The following is a 25,013-nucleotide window of genomic DNA, read 5'->3' as shown; positions in this document are numbered from 1 at the left end:
ACATAGAGATTAGGGCTTGGGACAATTTTTTGCTTCCTCCCTTTTAGCATGCAATATTTATTTAGAATAGTAATCAGCTATTGGAGTTCTTGAATTGCATCATTCTCCATGGAAAATTTCTCTCATCAAATTATTTATAGCGAGTGTAGAATATGGAGTGAGATTAGGATTCATGTTTACAAGTGATCACATTTTTTTCTTCCATTTATGGGTAGCGTCCTCCTTTAAGTAGTTTGACTTTCTTCCATGATCATAGGTAGTCGTTGCTTAAACTTGTGCGACAATTAATGTATTAATTCATACACTACCCTATTTACATTATTAAATAAAATTTTCTCTTTAAAAGTACAAGGCGTTTTAACACAAAGGTTGAACTCATCACACCAAGAGGTATAAACTTAGAACTTTAGGAATGTGCAAGAAATTTGAAACAGTTCTAGTTCACTTCATGAAAAGTTATTTCTCTTGTTTCATATTTTATTAATATTTGATGCATTTAGATCAATTTCTTTCTGCTAAGTATAAAACTAGTAATCGAGTTTGTTAATCTTAGAGTTGCATAGACAAAATGGCTTGTTAACAAGATGGATGTCACTTTTCTTCTCCGAGAGGATACATTTTTCTTATTTGAATATAGGATGAATCTTTAAAACAAATCTTGTTTATTTTAGAGGTGCAGAGAAAAAATGACTTGCGAGCAACATGGACATTACTTATCTTCTCCTCTGAGGAGATATATTTGTCTAACTTGAATAAATGTGTCTCTATTAATATTAAATTTAGGAAAATGTAACGTTATTATGTGGTTGTGTGCTCAATTCTATTTCAGTATGGTTTTATGCTTTTTCAAAAAAATCTCTAAGAGTTCACAATGTTAAGATTCACCATGACTTTACAAAGTTTTATTATTCATTGAAAGATTCGCCAAGATCTTACAAAATTTTATAACTCAGTAAAAGACTCACCATTATTTTACAAGATAATATAATCTAGTGCGAGATTCACATATATATATATATATATATATATATATATATATATATATATATATATATATATATATATATATATATATATATATATATATATATATACATAATATATTATTGATAAAATCACCTTCCATTTTTCCTATATACCATGGGGATTCGACCATTTATTATACATATAAATTTTGGGGGGTTCTTAAACTTTTCCCTCATTTTGAGGTAGATTTAGATGAGTTTGGGCAACTTGCATAAGCTAGACAATTATTTTTATAGGACCGTAACACTCAACAAATTCATTACCACTCTAACTTAAATTGCAATAATATCCTAACATAGTTGAATTTCCACCCATTCACTCACCTAACAATTATAGTTGTGATCTTAATCCAAATTAGAATGGCCTAATACCACATGAAATAGGATTAATGGAAAAAGACAGTATGAATTCACAACCCAAAATTTGAAGTGATAATTTATTGCCATCAACCACTTATTCCAAAGATATAAACTACGTCCATCTTAACTGCATATTTATCAAGCGTTGAGAGGGATCAATTCTCTCATCTCTAGGTGAAAACCTTTGATTTTGAGTGCAAAACTTGAGGAAAGGTTTTCAACTCAGAGAGATTTCATCCCTTTTAGAGCTAAATAGATCCAGAGTTAACATGGATATAGACTAGTTTAATTATTAATAAATAATAATAATAATAATTATTTATTTAATTTTTATTTCATTTTCTTTAATGTAATTTTAGAATGTTTTATTTAATAATTATAATTAATAATATTATCTTTTTATTTTTTTGGATTATATATATATAAAGTAATTTTACCAAGTCAAAATATTTAGATAACATAATATAATACACAAAATAGAATACACAATTTTCAAAAGCCTTCAACATCATAATATAACAAGACATTACAACATCTCTTTCATATTAGGTTGGAGAGTGCCTCTCAACCCAAGAATGTAATAAAATAAAATTAAAAAACTATATTTATAAAATATTTTGATAGTGAAATGAGATATGATTTTTGGGCATGTGGTATTGTTGAGCCATGGTATTGGAACAACGTCTACTTACATGTTAATAATTTCCATGGCAAAGTGGGGGTGAATATCCATGGTTAAAAAGTGGAAGTACTGCTAATTATTTTTATTAGCCAAGTCTCTCATAAGCTTTTGGAAAATATAATTGATCCTCCACTACTTGTGCCATTGCCAAGCCAACCATTAAAAATGAGGGTCTGTATACTTCTCTGACTACTCCTAGCCAACCCTGGGAATCCATTTCCATGGATTACATCTTTGGTCTTCCTTCTACCAAGCATGGAAACAACTGTGTATTTGTGGTCATTGAATGATTTTCTAAGATGGTCATATTGGCTTCCTGCAAGAAGAGTATCATAGTGGAAGCAACTACCAAACCCTTCTTTGAACAAGTGTGGGTAAATTTTTCAATCCGAGAGACCATTATATCATATCAAGATAACGGGTTCCTTAATGCATTATGGTTGAGCCTCTGGTCATTGTTCGACATCAAGCTCACCAAGTCGACTGCATTCCACCCCTACACTGATGGCCAAACAGAGGTCACAACAAAATGATAGTGCACATACTACACATGTACAACTCTAAGCATCCACATAGATGGGATGAAATTCTTCCCTATATGCAAAGCAACTATAAAAAAACTATCCATAGCTGACTGGCCATGACCCCTTTCAAGTGGGCCTAATATTTCAACCATTATATCCCATTGATGTTGCACTGCCTCTTGCAACTACACAAGAAGATTTTGCAGATGTTCAATCCGAAGATGATAAAGCCACCAAGTTTATTGAATGCATTTAGCACATCCACAATCCAGTTCATGACATTTTGGATAAATCCAATGCAAAGTATAAACAATGATATGATCAACATTAGGTGCGACATAAGTTTTAGGTGGGTGAAAAAAGCTTTCGTTAATTTGTAGAAATATCACCTCGCCATATCCCATCAAAAGTTTTAGCCACTCTGATATAGGCCTTACATCATCACCAATGCTATGGGAAACAACGATTTCAAGCTCCATATCCCTCCATTCCTTGGCTTGCACCCAATAGTCAATGCGGACTACCTTCAGCCATACTTTCCACCATGGCTAGACGCACCAAACATTGCTAAGAAACTAACACCAATAAAGCTTAACCGAGATTGCATTAAGAACACACACCAATAGAGGATCCAATTGTATTAGGTTGTCAAATCTAGCTAGCTCTTTCACCATGGCAAGTGGCTCACCAAGGATCCAGTTTAGCATAAATTTCCCCATCTCATGGAGGCACTTAATACAATGGGGTCCATTACTTCCTAAGCGAGGGGGACTGATCTAGGTGGATATTGGTGGCCACTTGCCTATCCCCCATGGACCCCGAACATTGTTTCCTTGTATTTTCCAGATTTCCACCATAATGTTCTATTTCGGTAGTTTACTATTTTTGGCAATTTTTTGGGTCCTAAACTTTTGGAGCCGTTTTGAGGCCCTAATTGGTGCTTTTTTTAGAAACGGGGAAATGCAAAGCCAAAAAACTTGTTTGCACTAAGAGAAATTTGTCGTGAGGTAGATATTTCTAATGAGGTATCGTGCACACCAAACAAAGATCGTATGCCAAAGTTACGACTCTAGGAAGTTAACGTTCCAACTAACCCAAGCATGGCCCACAAACTTTTAGTGCTTCATCTCCTAGGGTTAGGTTTTTAGATTTTTAGGGTTTTGCATTGTTTTGATAAAAAGGTCTCCAAACCTAATTTTAACACAATTGAGAATGTGTGTAGTTGCCACATCTCTTCTTAGAGATAAGCTATCATTGCTCGACCTAGTTTCTTTCTCTTATGTAAGTAAATAATTTTCAAAAGTTGTTATTTATTAATTGAATTCTTTTTTCACTGTATCTATGTATTTTTGTTTGAATCTTCATTTTATTTCATTCCTTCATAAATATGGATCATATTCATTGTTATTTACTAGTTAGAATATTACATTGTGCATCCTAATAGGTGTTGCCTTAAATTTTAGCATCATTATATATTAGTGCTTGGTTTCATTTTATTCTTGGTTATACAGATAAGCACACTTATATATGGTCGTGCTACTTAGCTTGGTGTAGTTGAATATTCATTTATAAAGTCAATTGAACCTTTGAAAGATTTTAGAAAACAAAAAAAAAACCTTTAGGCCTCCTTCACATTTTGTTAAACCTACATGTATTTTGAGTATACCAACTAGGGGAGATCAATTTCTCTGCACATAGTAATGACAATCTTTAAAGGACTGGAAAATTTTTGTTTACTTGAGTTCGACATAATCGATGTTGATCTACAAGTTGCCTTCTTTAGTTAAAGTCATACACTTTTGATGATAGTTATTATCATATGCATATTTTGTAAAGACTTTTATAGGGATAGATTTCAAAATCTAGAATATCTGTTTTTCTTTTGTGTTATAGTTAGTGTACTAGACATAGTGATCAATGAAATTCAAAATCATGTTGGATTTTTCTTTTGTGAAAAAAAAGAAAGAAAAAGTGCAAGGATAATGTAAGACACTGAGGTTGAATACACAACCCAAAACTTGAAGTGATAATTTGTTGTCACTAATCACTTATTCCAATGATATAAACTAGCTTATGTTTTATTGTGCGAATATCTCCTCATAACTGAACTGAGGCATTGAGGCTTGAAACAATTAGTGCAATGTTCATTTGTGGAATCCATGGAATAGAACCTAGTGAGTTTATTTTCATTAAAGGTACAATTTAGAATAGCAAAGTTTTATTATACGCGCCAAACATTACAATTTTAAATTTTGGCCAAGAAATCTTGATTGGTTGAATTGAGAATTTTGTGATCCATAATAAATCACATAGAGAAAGACGTTTGTCCACATATAGAACCTTTGTCGACGAGTTTCGAACCAACAGTGTGGTTCCCAACAAGTGTGGTTCATGGTGAGGATAAGTTGTTGAAGAAACAGATCCAGCTTAGCATGTTATCGAACAACGGCTACTTTTGACCTTACCACGGACGTCAAATTATTATTCATTAATTTAATATTATTATTATTTTTAATATTAATACAAAAAATATTTTTAATGGTTAGTTTTAAAAAATTATTTATATATATATATATATATATATATATATATATATATATTAAAGTTATAAAATTAGGTTAAAAAAAATAAAAATAAAAATAAATAAAAAATAAATAAATAAAAATAAAAATAATAAAAATAAATAAATAAATAAATAAATAGAATACTTTTAGAGGTTAGTTTAAGAAGATAATTTACTTATTTATTTAAATTATCTAATAATATAATACATATATAATAATATGTTGTTAAGGACTAGAATAATTTCAAGTAATTTATTAATTTATTTATTAATAATCATATATATATAAAGTTCGGGTTTAAAAATATAAATAAATAATTTAAATGGTTGGTTAGAAAAAGTAATTTATTTAATTTAATTTAATTATTTATTATTATATATTAATAATATAGTCTTAATATAGGTAAATTTTTTAATTAAATCATTTATTAAATATAATTAATATTATATTGGTAATATAGTCTGATATTAATATATTAATAATATTAATAGTCAAATTATTATTTATTAGTTTGATATTATTATTATTATTATTTTCAATTACTTTTAAAATATTTAAAAATATTAAATTGAATATTTTGAAAATTAAAAATTAATTATTATTTTTTAAAGGTTAAATTATATTTTCTTAATCAAGTAATTTTTAAGTGCTACATTTTGGAAAGCTTTCTGATCTAGTTTATCTAGAATCCGTAGGATTCATTTAAATTACAAGTTTGACATGTGAACTCTTCATAATTGATGTGTTTGGTGGGTTTAGGAGGGTGTTGAATCCATATATGTACTCAAAAACAGGTTTAAACAACACAAATCAAGATTTGACAATAATTTTTGCTGCACGATTTCAGCCATAAATCCTTGGAAAACTCCAAAAGGTCATAGTGAAAGACTATTCCATTTCTAATCAATGGATGACTATTCTTATGTGGTTTTAAATTGAATTTTTGAGATATAAAAATTATATTAAAAAATAAAAAGTCTAAATTTTATTTTACCAAGTATTATATTAATTTAGAGTTTGTTACAATACTATGGTCCAATAGTGTAGGTTGTCAATACCACTTGGGCCAAAACCATAATTCATTTAAAATTAAAATATTTTATAATTTAGGATTTGTTACAATACCATAGACCAATACAATACTATGGTTCAATATAGTACCTTATCAATACCACTTGCCAGAAAACCATAATTCATTTAAAATTAAAATATTTTATGATTTAAAGTTTGTTATAATACCATGCACCAATACCACTCCCCAAAAACCATAATTCATATAAAATATGTCGGTCTTGGTCCTCTTCCTCCTTATATAAGCTTTAGCTTTAGCGGAAGCAGAGCCCATATTTCATTGTGACTAATCAGTATTTTCTTGATCAGGTGGTTGCTACAGGTTCAGCTTCGGTTTCAGCTTGGTTTCTTAATCAGGTGGTTGCTATAGCTTTATTTGCTTCAATGTTTGATGTGTTTGGTGGGTTTACTAGGGTGTTGAATCCATATATGTAGTCAAAAACAGGTTTAAACAACACAAATCAAGATTTGACAATAATTTTTGCTGCAGGCTACAAATCCTCCTAAAACTCCAAAAGGTCATAGTGAAAGACTATTCCATTTCTAATCAATGGATGACTATTCTTATGTGGTTTTAAATTGAATTTTTGAGATATAAAAATTATATTAAAAAATAAAAAAGTCTAAAATTTATTTTACCAAGTCTTATATTAATTTAGAGTTTGTTACAATACTATGGTCCAATAGGGTAGCTTGTCAATACCACTTGGGCCAAAACCATAAATCATTTAAAATTAAAATATTTTACAATTTAGGGTTTGTTACAATACCATGGACCAATACAATACTATGGTTCAATATAGTACCTTATCAATACCACTTGCCAGAAAACCATAATTCATTTAAAATTAAAATATTTTATGATTTAAAGTTTGTTATAATACCATGGACCAATACCACTTGCCAAAAACCATAATTCATATGAAATATGTAGGTCTTGGTCCTCTTCCTCTTTAGCTTTAGCAGAAGCAGAGCCCATATTTCATTGTGACTAATCGGTATTTTCTTGATCAGGTGGTTGCTACAGGTTCAGCTTCTGTTTGATCTTGGTTTCTTGATCAGGTGGTTCCTACAGGTTCAGCTTGTGACTAATCAGTATTGATCCCATATTTCATTGTGACTAATCAATATTTTCTTGATCAGGTGGTTGCTATAGCTTTATTTGCTTCAAAAAGATGTGTGGACCTGAAGCAAATCTCATTTCCCTCAACGGATCTCTGCGTGTAACTCCCAGGGATTTCGATACGTTGTTCATCAATGGTGGAGCTGTGTCGGAATCTTCAGGTGAGCTGCATTTTAGAAATTGCAAACAAAAAATTGAGGTGAAATTTTCTTCAGGTGAAATTGCTATTGCTTTGCAGGGTTTTCTTTTTTATGTTATTTTGACTCTGGTTGGGTTTTGAAGGTGGTGAAAATGAGGCGATTCCTCCTCTGAAGGATTTCGAAAAGTCCTCTGCCAAAAGCACCGGGAGGAAGAGGACAACTTCGTACAAAGGTATCAGGCGGCGTCCAAAGGGAAAATGGGCTGCGGAGATTCGAGATCCAAGCAAGGGCATTATGGTGTGGCTTGGAACGTTTAATACGGCAGAGGAGGCCGCCAAGGCGTATGATGCGGAGGCAAAAAAGATCAGAGGTGACAAAGCGAAACTCAACTTCCCGGACAACTCGTGTTCTGTAAAAGTGGACACTAGCCAGAAAATGTCAGGGATGAAAGTAAAGTCGTGTACAGAACAGCCTGTTTTTTTATTTGGTCGGAATATAAACAGCAAGGTAAAACCTTTATATTCACCAAAGCATGACTTATCAGAGGGTTACTCTCCTCTGCTAAGGGCTGAATATGACGCGACTCCTCCTTTGAAGGATTTCGAAAATTCCTCGGCCAAAGGCAGCGGGAGGAATTTTAGTGTTTCTACACCATTTGTAGGTCTTGAACTTCATCAATTTTTCTTTCCACCATTTCATGCCTTGTTTCTTCCTACATGAATGCATCCTAAAGCTTCTCAACAGCTAGTAAGTGTTTTCTAGCACATATACCTCATGCATAAGGTTTCCATGGCAAACATTGTAGTGTAATGGTCACCAACTCCTCATCATTGATATTCATACTCATGGTAGATAGTTGTTCTCTAAGTTTGATAATCAGCATTAGTTAATAAACCACTATCTTTTCATTGCTCATGCAAGTATGGCTATTCTATGCTTTAGGAGCAACTTTCAAGAAACAATAACACTCTAATACAGAGAATTAAACTGCCATAAGTCTCCTTTATTAATTTGTGGATTTCTATGAGGATCAAAGGATCAATAGACACTATATTTGTCCCTTAAAGTATTCTCTACAAACCTCCCTCATCCATTAGCATCTGTAATTATTTGAACATAACTTTTTGGTGATTTTTAGCACACACTTTTCACTTTTAGTGGTTTTGTGGCACATGATAGCTTTTACATGGTCTTATAATTCTGGTTAAGGAATTGTGGTTGTAATATAATTCAACCACAATTAGTTGGAGGTGCTACTCTAAACAATTAGTTGGTTTTCTTAGTTTGGGTTTCCAAAGTAAATCTTTGTGTAATATGTAATTGCCATTGTTTCTATTTTGTGTTTATTAAAAATCTTTCTATGTATTGCATTATTGTATAAGATTTAAAACTTGCACTTGGTATCAGAATCCCAGACACCTTTATGGCAAAGAGTTCCATTATTTTGGGTCCATGATAAATCTTGTTGCTATGGTTGGTGATTTTTGTGTTAGAAAATAATGGTGATTGGTTCACAAATAGAGATAGAGAAATTTAATGGGCAAATTTTTGAGTTCTCTAAACTGAAGATGGAATATCTTTCGGTAGTCAAAGATTAGTGGATTGTTGTAGATCTGGATACTACATTGATGGAGATGTTGAAAGAAGAATAAACCAAGTTGGATTGGAAGGGACAGAGCACAATACAATTGTGTCTCTTAGATTTAGCATTACTAAATGTTTTAGGAGAAGCTATAATGAAGAAATTATAAAACAAGTTGGGGGCGTTGTATTACTGTAAGTTTGTGGTAAACAAATTGTTCTTGTGGAATAAGTTGTGCAACCCAAAGATGAATGATGGGGACTTGGTGATGGGTCATCCAAATGCCTTCAGTACCATGGCAAGTCCATAAATTTCTATTTTGATGAAGATAAGCATATCAATTTATTATGCTCTTTATCATACACATGGGTTAGTTTGGTTATAGCCAAAGGTAGTAATGTAACTACTTTATGTTTTGATGATGTGGTCTCATCCCTATTGTTGGAGGAGATAAGGCAGAAAAACATAGAAAATTAGAGTACATATGCCTTATATATAAGGGTGTTCATTGGGTAGAAACAATAATAAGTCTTGCAGTGCAAGATCATCTCCAGGAAAATTTGTAAAGGGGTGTTGGAAATGTGGAACATAAGATAATTTCAGGAAGAATTGTAGATCTAAAATCTTTGAGAGAGGGAGGGATATAATAATGGTTCCTCCAAAGAAGATAAAACCTCCTTAAAGGAAGGAGGGGATGTGTGTTTAGCTTCTTCGAGAACACATGCAAATCATGACATATAGTTTATCCACTTAGGTGGGTCCTTTCGTATTACTCCACAGAGGAAGTAGTTTTGTGAATATGAAAGGTATGATGGACTTGATGTTTTCCTTGGAAATGACTAGACAACCAAGATCACAAGCAAATAAACTTAATTTTAATGCTCAAAGATAGAAGGGTTAGAACAATCCTTGGTGTTCTACACATTTAAGGGCTAGCTAGAAACCTCGTATCTATAAGTAGGGTGAGCGATGTAGGTGTAATTACTACATTTGGAAAGGAAACTTGTAGGATGGTTCAAGGAGAAATGGTATTGCTAATGGGAGTTCACATTCAAATTATCCGTACAAGCTATTGGGAACTGCCAATGATGGGTGTAACAGTTTTATTTTTCCTAAAGGTGGAGATGAAGAAGCTAAGACCTTTGTTGTTTCTAGAGAAAATATGAGGATGTTTCGTCAAAGGCTAGGGCCTTTGATCCCTACACAATCAAGGTATGGTTAAAGTTATGTCTAGTTTCATTGCAAAACATGATTTCTATGAATTGTATTTATGGTAAATAGAACTGGGTAAAATTATCAATACATCCTTATCTGTAAACTGCTTCCACTAGGTAGTTTGTCACAACAAACCTGATAAATTATTCTTAAAAATATGAAATCTATGCTATGAGGGTTTAATACTTTTTAGATTTTTAGATTTGTAGATTATTGTTTATTTTGTATACATGCAAATTACAATTATGTAGAAAATAGAGAACACTGAATTAAAATCTCACAAACCATGAGTTGACACAAGATGTGACTCTAGAAGTTCTTTTGGGAGAAAACCTAGTTGGAACGTGAGGTTGCTCTACTCTCTTTCTCTGAATAAGAAATGGATGTAAGTACAAAGAAGTAAGGCATATGGCCGGTGGGCTACTATAGTGCACAAATCCTCTTTGTGTTCTCTCTCCCTATCCCTCTCGACTACTCTATTCATCTATGGAACAAAATGCACTCGAAAGAATAAAACTTATTTTCCTCCTAGTGGCTCAGTAATAACACTACTTAATAACCTACTAGTGGTTAGGTTTGACTCCCTTGACTCTTAAACAAAGTTACATTATGAAGTCTTCTAGAGTCTTCTTCATTGTGATCATGTGGGTAGCCCCTTTTCCATAAATATTTAGGGTTGGCATGAAATCCTCTAGAATTATGGTGGCCAAAATAGGAAGGTCAACTTTCTAGTGACATAACTTTTGGGTACAAACTTCGATTGAGGTGAGTCTTGAGCCATTGGAAATATATCTATGTGTAGAATACAAAAAAGGGTTCATTGCTAAAGTGACAAAGCTTTAGTATTTACTCCAAAAAAATGTGGTTTGATGCCTTAAAATACCCTTGGAAGGATTCAAACATGGACGTTCATGATTTAACATGTAAGGATCATAGAGTTTCATATTCTTTGCATTCACAATTGAGTAAATACACATGTATGGGGTTAAAATGAATCTCTAAGTGTTATCTCCCACCTTTTCAAGTATCTCAAAGGGACCATATTTTAGAGCCTCGATATTTTTTTCACACGATGTTGTAGCATCTCTTGTTCAATTGTACCATACTTCATCTCCCACCTTGAACAAATTGTTTATTTTGTGATGTTCATGCCTCACCTTATATTTTTCTTGTGACTTCTAAAATGTCTCCTATACATGTATATGTATATGTCTAATCTTTTCAACATAATTTTCAACCCTCAAGACATCTCTTGTAAGATCCTCCCTTACTCTTCCTTCCTACCCATATGCATATCCAAAGGTGGAGGTGGTAAATATCAAGAGAAATTTTCAAATGGGGACTTACGAGTAGAAGTGTTGACTACTTTGTTACAGAGTGTTGTATATATGCAAAATTTTCATCCTAGCTACCTTTTTCTGCCCATTTTTTTGTGGATGGAATGTTGTAGACTGTTATGAAACCAGCTCAAGAAAAGATAGAAAATATAGATCAACGCCTTTGAATTCGGCCTCTTCGAGGGGGCAACCTCCTTTACATTACATAAATGAACAATTCTTGGATGATTCAAATGAAAAAACCTCCTTTCTATATATAGGAGTCTAAGGAGTCACAATATAACCCAACCGACCTAACACTAATAATATAAAGCCACAAAAATAACAATAGAGGGATTCTATGGGGCACAATAATAACAATATGGGGACAATAGGGGCACAACAATATTAATAAGGGGTACAACTACAATAGTAATGAGGTAATCACTAGTATTATAGGGACCCAACATGCCCCTATCCCTCAAAAAATTGTTGTCCTCAACGGTTGAGTAGTTCCGGATGCTTCTGTATAAAATTCTCATCCTCCCATGTGGAATCTTCAGCAGATAAATTCTTCCACTTGATAAGATACTATGAAATTGATCGATTTCATAGCTGTCGAGTTCTTGTTTCTGTGACTGCTTCTCGTTCTAATATATTTTTTCCTTCCTCGTCAAGTTTTGGCAATATTGTTTGAACTCCGAGCTTATCGCCTATAACCTTCTTTAAACATGAAACATGGAAAACTCGGTGCAATCGAGAAGCTGCAGGAAGCTCCAATTTGTATGCCATAGTACCAATCTTTTGAAACACCTTGTACGGACCATAATACTTTGGTGATAATTTATTATCCCTCTTAGCTTGCTTGAGGGACATTTGCTTATATGGCTGTAGCCATAGGAATACCCAATCACCTACATCAAAACTTCTTTCGCTGCGATGTTGATGTGCCTGTTGTTTCATTCTCTTTTGTCCCAACACGAGGTTATCCTTTAAGAGTTGGAGGACTTGTTGTTGATGTTCGATGTAATGTTCCACTGCTTGAACCTTAGAATTTACTCTTAAATATGATGTGACGGATGGTGGTTGATACCCATAAAGTGCCATAAATGGGGTCATTTTTGTTGCTGTATGGAAGGAAGTGTTATACCACCATTCAGCCAGAGGAAATCATTTGACCCAGTGTGTCTGTTTATGAGATACAAAGCAACGAAGATATCCTTCCAAACATTTATTTACTATCTCAATTTTCCAATCAGATTGAGGATGATAAGATGCGCTATGAGCTAACTGAGTACCAAGACAAGAAAACAATTATGTCTAAAAATTTCCAGTGAAAATGGGATCTCTGTCACTTACAATAATCTTTGTGTTTCCATGTACCTTTTGAATCGTTTCCATAAATGCAGTAGAAATTGTACTAGCTTTAAATGGATGTGATAATGCACAAAAGTGTCCATAATTGGTAAGTCTGTCAACTACCACCATGATGACACTCTTTCCCTCAGACTTGGGTAAACCTGTGATAAAATCCACTGAAACCTCCTCCCAACGTTGGCTTGGAATGGATAAAGGTTTTAATAGACCTGGTGTCTTAACTATTTCAACTTTATTTTGTTGGCAAACCAAACATTCCGCCACAAACTTTTGAATATCTGATTTAAGGAAATCCCAAAAAAATTCCTTCTTAACCTTGTAGTAAGTTTTTAAAAATCCTGAGTTCCCTCCTAAGGGAGACATGTGCAATTGCATAAGAATCTTTTGTTTTAGCTGGGAATTCTTACAAAGGTATAAGTGATCTTTGTACCATAACGAATCATTTTTCTAGCTAAATGTATCTCATGCACTCGAATCTTGTTGTAACTTTCGAATAAGTGCCCAAACTTCTTCGTCATTCTTTCATTCCTCCCTTGCTTCGTTTATCCAATCTGGTTGGATAATAGAAATGGTGCAAAACAATGCTTCCACATCCTCATCCTTTCTTGAGAGTGCATCTGCCACCACATTTTGCTTCCCTTTTTTGTAGATGATTTTAAAGTCATAACCAAACATCTTTGTGACCCACTTTTGTTGTTCTTCGAAGGATAATCTTTGTTCTAAAAAGTATTTAAGGCTATCATGATCAGTTTTTACCTTGAAGTGTCTTCCCATTAGGTAGCGTCACCATTTATTTAAGTGCATGGAGTATTGCCAACTTTTCCTTCTCATAAATAGCTTTATGTAAAAACTTTCCCTTGATTGGATGACTTTCAAAAGCAATGGGTCTTTCATCTTGCATTAAAACAGCACCAATTCCATTTCCTAAAGCATCACATTCCACAATAAAGGTTTTTGTGAAGTCCGGTGTAGCTAAGACACGTGCTTGGCACATTTCCTCTTTAAGATGCTCGAAGGCCTTTGTTGCTTCTGGAGTCCATGAAAATGCATCTTCATTCAATAGTGTTGTTAGAGGTGATGCTATTCTCCCATAATTCTTAACAAACTTGCGATAATACCCTGTCAACCCGAGAAATCCTCACAGATGCTCTATGGATGTGGGGATTTTCCATTCCTTAATGGCTTTAATTTTGCTAGGGTCTACCTTAACTCCTTCATGAGATACAATATGACCCAGATATTCCATCTCTTGTACTCCAAAGAAATATTTGGATCTTTTTGCATATAATTGTTTCTCCTCCAATAGTTGTAGCACCCTGTCAACATGTTCAACATGATCCTGCCAAGACTTGTTGTAGATTAGTATATCATAAAAAAATACTAACACAAATTCTCTAAGGAATGGTTTGAAAATTGAATTCATCAAACCTTGAAATGTTGAAGGTGCATTGGTAAGGCCAAAAGGCATGACCAAAAATTCATAATGACCATCATGAGTTCTAAATGTTGTTTTCGAAATGTCTTTTGTCTTCATTCTGATTTGATGATATCCTTAATGAATATCCAACTTGGTGAAGTAAATTGATCCATGCAATTCATCCAGTAATTCATCAATGACACGAATGGGAAACTTATGTTTAGTAGTGAGCTTGTTGAACTCCCTATAATCTGGACACATGTGCCATGATCCATCCTTCTTGTGCACTAATACTACTGGAGTAGAGAAAGAACTTTGACTCGGTTGAATTATACCAGCCTCTAGCATTTCTTCAACCATACGTTCAATTTCACTCTTTTGAGCATAGGGATATCTATACGACTTCATGTTTGGAGGAACACTTCCTGGAATCAGATGAATAGCATGATCATGATCACGAATAGGTGGGAGACCTTTGGGAGTCTCAAATACCTTGGAATGATTGTCCAAGACTTTTTGGTGATCTGGAGAAATAGATGATTCCAATGTGGAAACATCTAGCGAACATAATTGTGCAATTACACCTTTTTCTTCCTTTTTTAGAAGCTTTGTCCTACTGTTAGAGTTGATTATCTTTCTTGGTTTCCCTGAAATACCCCTTAATTCAAATTCCTTTCCTTCCACAGAAAATTTCATGAAAAGTTCTTGAAAATTAAAAGCTATTGTACCCAAGGATTGTAGCCATTAGACTCCTAATACAACATCAACACCTCCCATTGGAATGGAAAGCATTGGGCTAGTCAATACATATTCTCCCATGGATAGCTTGATATTATGGCACTTTCCAAAGAAATTTATGGTTCCTCCATTTGCAACCATCACTTGACACTCTGGTGTTGGATATAAGAAGCAATTCAATTCTTTTGCTACCTTACAATGAATAAAATTGTTGGTACTTCTTTAATCAATCAACACTATTACCTTTTTCTTCTTGATTTGTCCTTCTATCTTGATGGTTTGAGGAGTGGTAATTCCCGCCAATGCATTACAAGATATGGTTGGATTCATTTATTCTTCATCTAGGCTTTGTTCCTGGAGTATATCCTCTTCTTTTGACCTTTCTTGCTGCTTTTCTTCTTCCTCTTCACAATCTAAGTAGAATAATTTCTTCTCGACACACTTATGACCTTTAGTGTATTTTCTATCACAACTTTAACAAAGCCCTTTTGCTGTTTTTTCTTCCAATTGTTGTGGTGTCAACCTTATAGGTTGCGGAAGACTAGCGGAACCAACACTTCTGTCTTTATAGTTGTGAGTGGTATGCTTCCTGGTTTCCATAACTTTGCTTTCCATTTTTCTTGCTAACCTGAATGCCTTCTCTAATGAATGAGGTTCCCAAAGGCAAACATCATGTTGGATATTATCCTTTAAAGACCTTATGAACACGTCAATCCTATGCTCCTCTGGAATATTTTTTACCCTTATGTTCAATTTTTGGAACTCCTCAATGTGCTCCATTATTGAACCCTTTTGTTTGAGACTTATCAATTGGCTAAAAAAGGTGTTGCTTTTTGTATCCTCATAATGTGCTATCAATTCTTCCGTAAAAATTGCCCAAGTGATAAATTGTTTATGAGAGCAAAGCCATTGATACCATACAAACTGATTTGGTTCCAAATATAAAGTTGCAATATGTACCTTTTGTGTGTTTTGTACATTATTGAGATCGAAAAATTGCTCCATCTGTAATATCCATGTTGCGGGATCCTTGCCATCAAACTTCCTCATATCGATTTTTGGAATACGGTGCATCTTCGATCCAACATTAGAGTCTATGAAATAATGATTAACATTTCCTTTGTTCGCATCATGAGTTTCTTTTACTCCCCTTTCACCATTAGTAAGTATTTCTTGTAGAAAATTTGTCAAATCTACCTTCAAATCTATCTTCAAATCGTCAATCTTGGCTTCCACGCCCTTTATCGTAGATTCCACGCCATTTATCTTAGCTTCTGTTAGCTTTTGTGAGAGTGAAAATTTGTTGCACTTGGTCTTGTAATTTTGATATATCATGTAGCATTTCTTCCTCTTCTTCATGAGTCATGCTAGAGCTTTCAGATTGCTTACTAGGTGTTTGAATTTTCTTTCCTCGGGACATCAGTTACCGATACTAATGCTCTACTATGCCCTTTGAATTCCTTCAAAATAATTTTTCAAACCAAGCTTAAGCAAAAATTTAAAAAATCTACACACCTTTTTTTTCACTTTGTAGGAGCTCAATATTGCCTCTGATGTATCTCTGTAATTTCAGATCATCCAGTTCTAAAATTGCAACCTATGGTAGCCCTCTGTGTCCTCTTTCCAATGCCACCAATCTGACCCCAATTTGATTCTCAAATGAAGAGTTATGCCAAATCTCCCACAGTGACCTGATTATAGACTAATTCAGTAGAGCGAATTTGCACAACGTGCCACATCTTCGTGTTTCGACATTTGGCTCTAAAAAATATATACAAGAAACTAAATTCCGTCCTCTTTATGTACCTTCTTACAAAATTTCAATCTAATGCTCAAAGAGAAAGTTATGATGATTTCCCCAGGTCACCTGTTGGGAATGTAATTGAGGATTCTGCAAAGATATCAACTTCCTCAGATCATATCTCCACAAATATAGCACGAAAAGCTCTGAAATTCGGACCCAAGGTTCAGTGCAATTTTGTCTCAAATGGGTTTTTTTTCGCTTCTGAAATGTCGCAGAAAAAATTTATAGTGAAATTGCCACGATCACCTATTTGGAGGAATGAAACCCTAGAATCCAAAGCTCTCATACCAAATGTTATGAAACCAGGTGAAGAAAAGATAGAAAATATAGATCAACGCCTTAGAATTCAGCCTCTTCAAGGGGGAAACCTCCTTTTCATTACATAAATGAATAATTCTTGGATGATTCAAATGAAGAAACCTTCTTTCTATACATAGGAGTCTAAGGAGTGACAATATAACCCACCCGACCTAACACTAAAAATATAAAGCCACAAAAATAACAATAGAGTGATTTTGTGGGGCACAATAATAACAATATGGGGAAAATAGGGGCATAACAATATTAATAAGGGGTACAACTACAATAGTAATGGAGTAATCACTAGTATTATAGGGACCCAACATAGACCTCTTCAACTTCATTTCCATATTCTCCCTCAATGTAGTCCAAAATGCATTGAGAAATCTTGTGTCCCTGTCTGAAACAACTCTCCTTGATATTCCTAAGTGCCCACAGACTTGTTCAAAGAACAAGTTTTCTTATCTTGGCATTGATGGTCTTCTTACAGGGCACCAAAACACTGATCTTGTTGAACCGATCAACTACCAAAAATTGGTAGTCATGTCCCTTCTTGGTTGTTGGTAAACCTTGCACAAGTTCCATCGAAATGCATTCCCATGGATGAGAGGGTACATGTAAGGGATGATATAGACCTTGTTTTTTGTTACTAGATGATAAGGCTCATTAATAGGTATACTATATGGGTCACAATGCCATCCTCCAGCTTATTAAATTATATTTTTGTCACATTTATCTACAAAGTTTGTATATTATTCTTAGTGCAAGGAGTAAAGATGTGTTACTATGTCATGTGGTGTAATGTGTGTTAAATGCAGGAATTGGAGCAATTTTGACTCTAAGAACTGAGAGTAGACAAGAGAGAGAGATTTTATGAGGTGGGCTCCCTCCTTAACTCCTCCAATCAGTTGAATATCTCCCACTATATTTGATCAACTCGGTGTCATTGGCAGCCAAGAAGGTCGAGTTGATTAGCAGCCAAGTCATTGCAAGTCAAGGAAGAGTTAGACCCACCTATTCTCGAGTTAGGGAGCCAAGTATCCCTATTTTCTAGGAGGTTTTGGTAGCTCCATTTTTGCATAAATAAGTAATCTAAGGGACTCATTAGGATTCAAAGTTTTATTGTAGCCAAGAGGCCATTAAGATGAAGCATATTTGACTATCATTTTCTGATGTATTCGACACTTTTTGAATGATAATGGGAAGTTCTATTTTGATCCAGCATTGAGTTGACTCAGAGGGCTAAAGCTCTTACGTTAGGGCCCAATCCTAGCAACAAAAGTTCCACTCATGTATGTTATAGCTCCAAATCTTACTCTTATGGTTTGTGATGCTGCACTCATGGCCTAGGGCAACCCCTCCTTCCAGACCTGGTCCAAAAAATTAAAAACAGTGTTTTATCCCTTATACGCGACATTGCCCTGAGTTAAACATGTGTATACACGGGTAGGCATATACCCAACCCGCATATATGTATTAAAACACTTAAAAAAATATAAAACTCCTTAATTTCGGGTGGAGATCGTGATTTTTACTTGCTGATCACCTATTAGTGTGTTAAAATTGGCAGCCAGGGCGAAACTTCATGTGGGTCATATTATTCATGGCTGATAATATTTTTATAGATTCCTCTCGTTGAGAGGTGTAGGATTGATATAAAGATCATCCAATTCTGATAAGTATTCATGGAGATATGAATTTATTTTGATTATGGAATTATTATCAATCCGACCTACAACTCATGTAGGCTCAGAAGCCCAACAGTCGCTTCTATTCACCCACCAACGTTGTGTATAAATATAAGAGGACTTTTCCTCATTTTGACTCACTCATATCATCACATATCTCTCTCTCTCTACTACGCAGAAATGAGTCTCTTCTCTATTGCGCTGAAATGGGTCTCTCTCTCACACATGTGAAGCTGGAAGCTGTTGAATTTGAAGCTGCAACTGCAGAAGTAAATATTGACCTGCATGGCCTAGAAGATCTCCTCTTTGGAACTGCACTGTAGGTTCATCTGAACCTCCTCTGAAAGCCGCAACTTTTGGTGGTGGAGTGAAGTCAATCCGATGAACAGTTTGCAAGATATCGACTGCCCTAGTTTGAAGCCGGAAACTGCTGAAACTGAAGCTGCAACTGCAGAAGTAAAGATTGACCTGTGTGGCCTAGAAGATCTCCTCTTTGGAACTGCGCTGTAGGTTCATCTAAACCTCCTCTGAAAGCCTCAACTTTTGGTGGTGGAATGAAGTCAATCCGATTAACGGTTTGCAAGATATTGTCTGCCCTAGTTTGATAATGAAGCCGCTAATGCTGATGCTATTGCTCTAGGGTTTGCTACTGCTGATATGAATCAGATTTATTGTACTATTTCTCTCTGCTGAATTATTGAAGATAGAAGAAGATTTGATCAAAGGGTTTCCCCACACATAGTGGGGTTTGTCCCTGGCTAGTCGCCACATCTTATGTCTCTTGTCTTGGCTTGTTTTCTGTCAATCGTTTAAAGTTCTTGTTGGAGAGGTAAATCCCCTCTACGGATAGAGGCGATCCGTACTAGCCCAGAATGGGTCTAGCAACAATCAATCATTGCTACTGTGCAAGTTCCTAATTTCAAATAAAAGAGAGGCAATGAACACCTACTTGGATTCCAACGCTATTGTTTGATGAAGAGATGTCGCTCTCGCTCCTTCGCTCTGGCCGGTCACGATCTTCCACGATATCCGTGAATAGATACCTGCACACACGAAGAGAAAGACAAACACAAGCATGAAATCTAATAAAAGCAATTATACATCAGTCAGAAAGGATGTAATTCACATTAACCATTACAAAGACAAATGAGAATGGAACCATAACAGTAGTCATCTATTATTAATCAATAACAGAGAAAGGTACAACCAAAGTTCTGACGCTGAGTCCTTCTCTAGAGGGTCCAGCCAGCAACTCTCTTAAGCATTCACCCTTGGAGGTAGATTCTCCCAAAACAAAGCTCTCTCTCACACAAGCAATACTCACAACCCTCCTTAAGCTTCCTCTAGCAAATCCACACTTGTCACACCAACTACCTTCTAGAAGCAGCAGTCTAAGCACTATGAATTCCACACTATCCAAACTATCCAAAAGCTAGCTGCTCATGGCAATGGTGGAGGTTTAAATAGGAGAAGGGGTCTCCATGAATGATGGGAGGATAAGCTTATCTTCAAGGAAGGTGGTTTCAAATGACGAACAGACATGCCATAGAAGGGAGGGCGATACCCACAAGACCAACAACCAAGTTTGGAATCATCTGGAAGGCTGGCTGTTGGAACAAATTCGCCCAAACTGGATCAACGCGGGTGTATAACTGAACTGGGGCGCTGACAGCGCATCCTAATAACAGAGCAGGCTGTGTCAGCGCGGCTTAATACTTCCATAGGATGCGCTGGCTCATGAAATTCGACCAGCGCGGAAAACCCGTGTGCTTCCGCGCTGGCAGCGCATCAGTCACATTATCAACCGCCAGTCAGCGCGGTTATTTTAATAACAGTCGCGCTGATGAAATAAACTTTGGCAAAGTGGGTCATTTGGCCAGTTTAGAGAGCATGAGCATGGTGCATTTGATTTCATGACACAGTAGGGACAATGACAGGGAGACAATGACAAATTACTACGTAACAAATGCCCCCTAAAGCATGAAGCCCGAGAGAGTGGGAGGGGTGAAATGCTTTACAAAACTATTGAACTGGAACACCACCAGGAAGGACCTGCATGTATGTACAACTGATATCTCGATTACATGTAGTCTAGGCATGGGCGCAGCCATCCAAAAGACATATGAAGAAGGTCTGTGGTATGGACGCAGCCACCCAGCTGAAGAGACCATGATGATAAGAAGGTATGGTCGCAGCCATCCCAAAGACTCAGGTATGGGCGCAGCCATCCATCAATGAGTCATGCAATAATAATCCACAAAATCGCAGCCTGGTCCTTAATAGACAAAAACCAGGGTCTTGCGCTCCATCCTAACCCAAACAAAGTACAAGTCCAAGCATGCGAATACATGAGCTGAAGTCGAACATGCATGAACATCATCTGATTACCAGTCAATAATGAAAACTGTTAACAGACGCGAGAGGTACCACCAATAATGACAATGGTCCTCAAGGTACTTATAGGTACAATCTGCGGCGTGTGAATCAATGAGCCGGTGTCGAACACCCGCAGAATCATCCGATCGGAGGCCAATGATGAAAACCTCACGTCGAACACGAAGAACCTGCCATTAGGGCATGCAGGCTCTAAGGCACCTGAAGGGAGTCTCTAGGTCACTTTCCTGGATAATGAGCTGAAGTCGACAGGAAGTAACCTTGATCGAAGGTGGGCCATGAGGTTTCCCACATCATCGACACGAGACAGAGAAGGATAAAATATTTTGTGCGAGACATTAGAGGGAGGTGGTAAGCTTGCAGAGGCCAACTTCTCTTGAACATATCGGCGGCACAACAGCGGATTTGGCAGTATCTGACATCAAATGAGAAGTGGTCATCGTGACAAGGCAATGAGCAGATGAGAGGTCAAAATAGGATAACCCGAACCCATGGAGGCTAGTGTAAAACAAGATGATAAATCCCCACCCAGACACGAATGCAGATGAGTGCCATGTTCAAGAGCGACATACTGCCGACACGACCATTATTACGGTTTCATTTTCCCCACCATTTCTGGCAGGTACCCCGATTATTTTTGGAGGACAAGCTTGATGGGGATAGCATATGCTTGGGAAGGCGTCATTTCGACGATGTCCGATGTCATTAAGTTTTTACGAGCCTGACAATGGAAGAACACGGCGTCTTTTCTTGTTTAGAGAGTCTGAAAGGACAGTGGAAAAGAAACTCGAGGGGGGTCCTTTTTCGTAAAGTTGTGTCTCTCGAGCCCGAAAAAGTATAAAACAATGCTCGAAAGAACCGCCCGACCAGTATGATTGAGGAGTACTTTTCGTGAATAGTGACTTCGACCCAAAAAAGTAAAAAAGCGGTCAGAAGTACGTCGTTTTGGAGCCAATAATGAGTGCGAAACGACAAACACCCGGTAATCTTTTTAAGTTAAACGGTCAAAAAAAGAGCTTTAAAGGCGACCGCCTCTCGCTTTTTTTTAACGAGTTGAGAGGGAGACTCAGCTATCTTTTCGTCTTTAAACGGTCGGAAAAGAGCTGAAAGCAGACCTCCATTTTTATTCTCTTTAACGAGTCAAAAAAGAGCTTAAATCAGACTCGTCCTAGAGGAACGAGTGGTATAAAGAGTAGCAACTTGTTGGGGAGGGGGCGGCAGCCCCCCTTGTCCGGGGGGTTTGAGGGGGGCGGGTAGCCCCCCTCTACGGGGTCCGGGGCAGCGCCCCGGGAAAATATTTTTTGGACCCTATATTAGGTTGGGCGAACCTACCTATGGTTTTGTGCATGATTTTCGCACATGGTATTGGACGTGATGGTTTTTCGGTCCATGGTATTGGATGCTTCGGCATGTATAAATATGTATTGTAACATTGAAAGGAACATAATGAAAAATCAAGCTGGTAGTCCCGGTTTTGGGATCCAGGAAAAATCTCTGTGCATATGTGTTTTATGGGTTATGCTCTCGCATTGTTTATTTTCTTTGTTTAAGAATTCGTATGCAGGTAATTTCTGTACAGGGTTAAAACCTACATTTGGTATCAGAGCTGTTTTGGCTTCAAGGGGACGCCTTTGTTGCTGAGGGGTTTCGCTCGGGCCTGTGGTAGACCCTATTCAGTGGGAGATCTGCGAGATCGATTCTGGTGGTGAAAGAAGATGGCGAGCAGTGGAAAGATCGAGATTGAGAAGTTCAATGGTCAGAGTTTTGAGTTGTGGAAACTCAAGATGGAGGATCTGTTGGTCAATAAAGATCAGTGGATCGCGGTAGATCCGGGTACTAAACCATCGGGAGTGACCGATGAAGAATGGAAGAAATTGGATCGGAAGGCAAAGAGCACAATACGATTGTGTGTCTCAGATTCAGTATTGCTGAATGTATCAGGGGAAGCTACGGCAAAGGCTTTGTGGGTCAAGTTAGGGACTTTGTACCAATCTAAGTCTCTGGTGAATAAGCTGTTCCTGCGGAAAAAGCTGTATAACCTGAGGATGAAAGATGGAGACTCGGTGATAGAGCATCTGAATGCGTTTAATACTGTGGTAAGTCAATTATTATCTGTTGATATTAAAATTTCAGATGAAGATAAGTGCATCAGTCTATTGTGTTCTCTACCAGATTCGTGGGATAGTCTGGTTATTGCAATAGGTAGCAATGCAACTGCTTTGCAGTTTGATGAAATAGTCTCAGCCTTGCTGACGGAGGAGATGAGACGGAAGAATATGGACAACCAGAATGGTGATGCCTTGTCTGTACGAGGACGGTCCCGGAACAGAAACAAAAATAATTCATCGAGTGGGAGATCTAAATCTAGAGGGAGATCTAAATCTCCAGGAAAACCTACAAAGGTGGTGTGCTGGAAATGCGGAAAGGAAGGGCACTTCAGAAGGGATTGTAAATCTAAAGCTCCTGATAAAGGAAAGGGATCTGATGATGCTCCTTCTGCAGAGGTGAAAACCACCTCAGATGAAGGTGGGGATGTGTACTTGGCTTCTTCAAGTACACATGTAGACCATGAGGCATGGTTGATTGACTCAGGAGCATCCTTTCACTTCACTCCCCATAGAGAGTGGTTCTGCGAGTATGAGAAATACGATGGTGGTGATGTCTTCTTAGGAGATGATAGGAAGGCTAGAATCATTGGTCGGGGAAAAGTAAAGTTGAAGTTGCAAGGTGGAAGTGTTAGAACACTTCCAGGTGTTCTACATATTCCTGCATTGGCCAGAAATCTGATTTCTGTAAGCAAGTTGGATGATGCAGGTGTAAAGACGGTGTTTGAGAAAGATACCTGCAAGATGGTTCGAGGAGCACTGATATTGATGCGGGGAGTTCGGTTTGGAACTCTGTACAAGCTGCAAGGTAGCACTGTTGTTGATGGGTGCAATAGTTCTATGGTTCCTGAAAATGGAGTAGAAAATCTAGTGGTCTCTGGAGAGAAGACCATGTTGTGGCATCAAAGGCTTGGACATATTGGAGAGAAGGTCCTTCGAATACTTCATGGTAAAGGTATGAATGATAGCTCTCTGGATTTTGATTTCTGTGAAAATTGTGTGTATGGGAAGCAGAATCGAGTGAGTTTCCCCTCTGGTGGTAAGAGGACGAAACAGATATTAGAGCTTGTGCACAGTGATGTGTTTGGACCTGTGAAGGTTCCATCACTGGGTAAGTCTGTGTACTATGTATCATTCATAGATGACTTCTCAAGGAATACATGGATATATTTCCTTAAGAAGAAATCTGAAGTCTTTGATAGGTTTAAAGAATTTAAGGCTCTGGTGGAAAATCAGACAGAAAAGAAGATAAAGGTGCTGAGGACAGATAATGGCGGAGAATTTTGCAGCAAGGAATTTGAAGAATTTTGTAAGAAGTGTGGTATAGCACGGCAGAAGACTACTCCATATACACCTCAGCAAAATGGAGTCGCAGAAAGAATGAACAAGACATTGATGGAAAGGGCAAGAAGCATGCTCAGTGGTGCCGGGTTAGGACAGGAATTCTGGGCAGAGGCGGTGGATACTGCACGTTACCTGATCAACAGATCACCCTCATCAGCGTTGGAGGATAAGACTCCACAAGAAGTATGGATTGGTAAGAAACCCTCTCTTTCACATCTGAGGGTATTTGGATGTGATGCGTATG

General features: G+C 36.6%; 1 protein-coding gene across 1 annotated transcript; it reads left to right on the top strand.

Annotated features, from left to right (window-relative positions):
• The first annotated feature begins 7,401 nt into the window (after positions 1–7,401).
• On the top strand, positions 7,402–8,209 carry LOC149175261 (ethylene-responsive transcription factor 1-like). Its single transcript, XM_089421093.1, has 2 exons — positions 7,402–7,510; positions 7,632–8,209. The coding sequence occupies exons 1-2, from the start codon at positions 7,402–7,404 to the stop codon at positions 8,207–8,209; spliced, it is 687 nt and encodes a 228-aa protein (XP_089277219.1).
• Positions 8,210–25,013: the final 16,804 nt, after the last annotated feature.

Source organism: Pinus tabuliformis, chromosome 4_1 (assembly GCF_031772625.1).
Source record: "Pinus tabuliformis cultivar Carrire ecotype Pingquan chromosome 4_1, CPIR1, whole genome shotgun sequence".
Lineage (NCBI taxonomy): Eukaryota > Viridiplantae > Streptophyta > Pinopsida > Pinales > Pinaceae > Pinus > Pinus tabuliformis.
The sequence above is the reverse complement of the archived record's forward strand: the minus strand, read 5'-3'. Positions and strand labels throughout refer to the sequence as shown.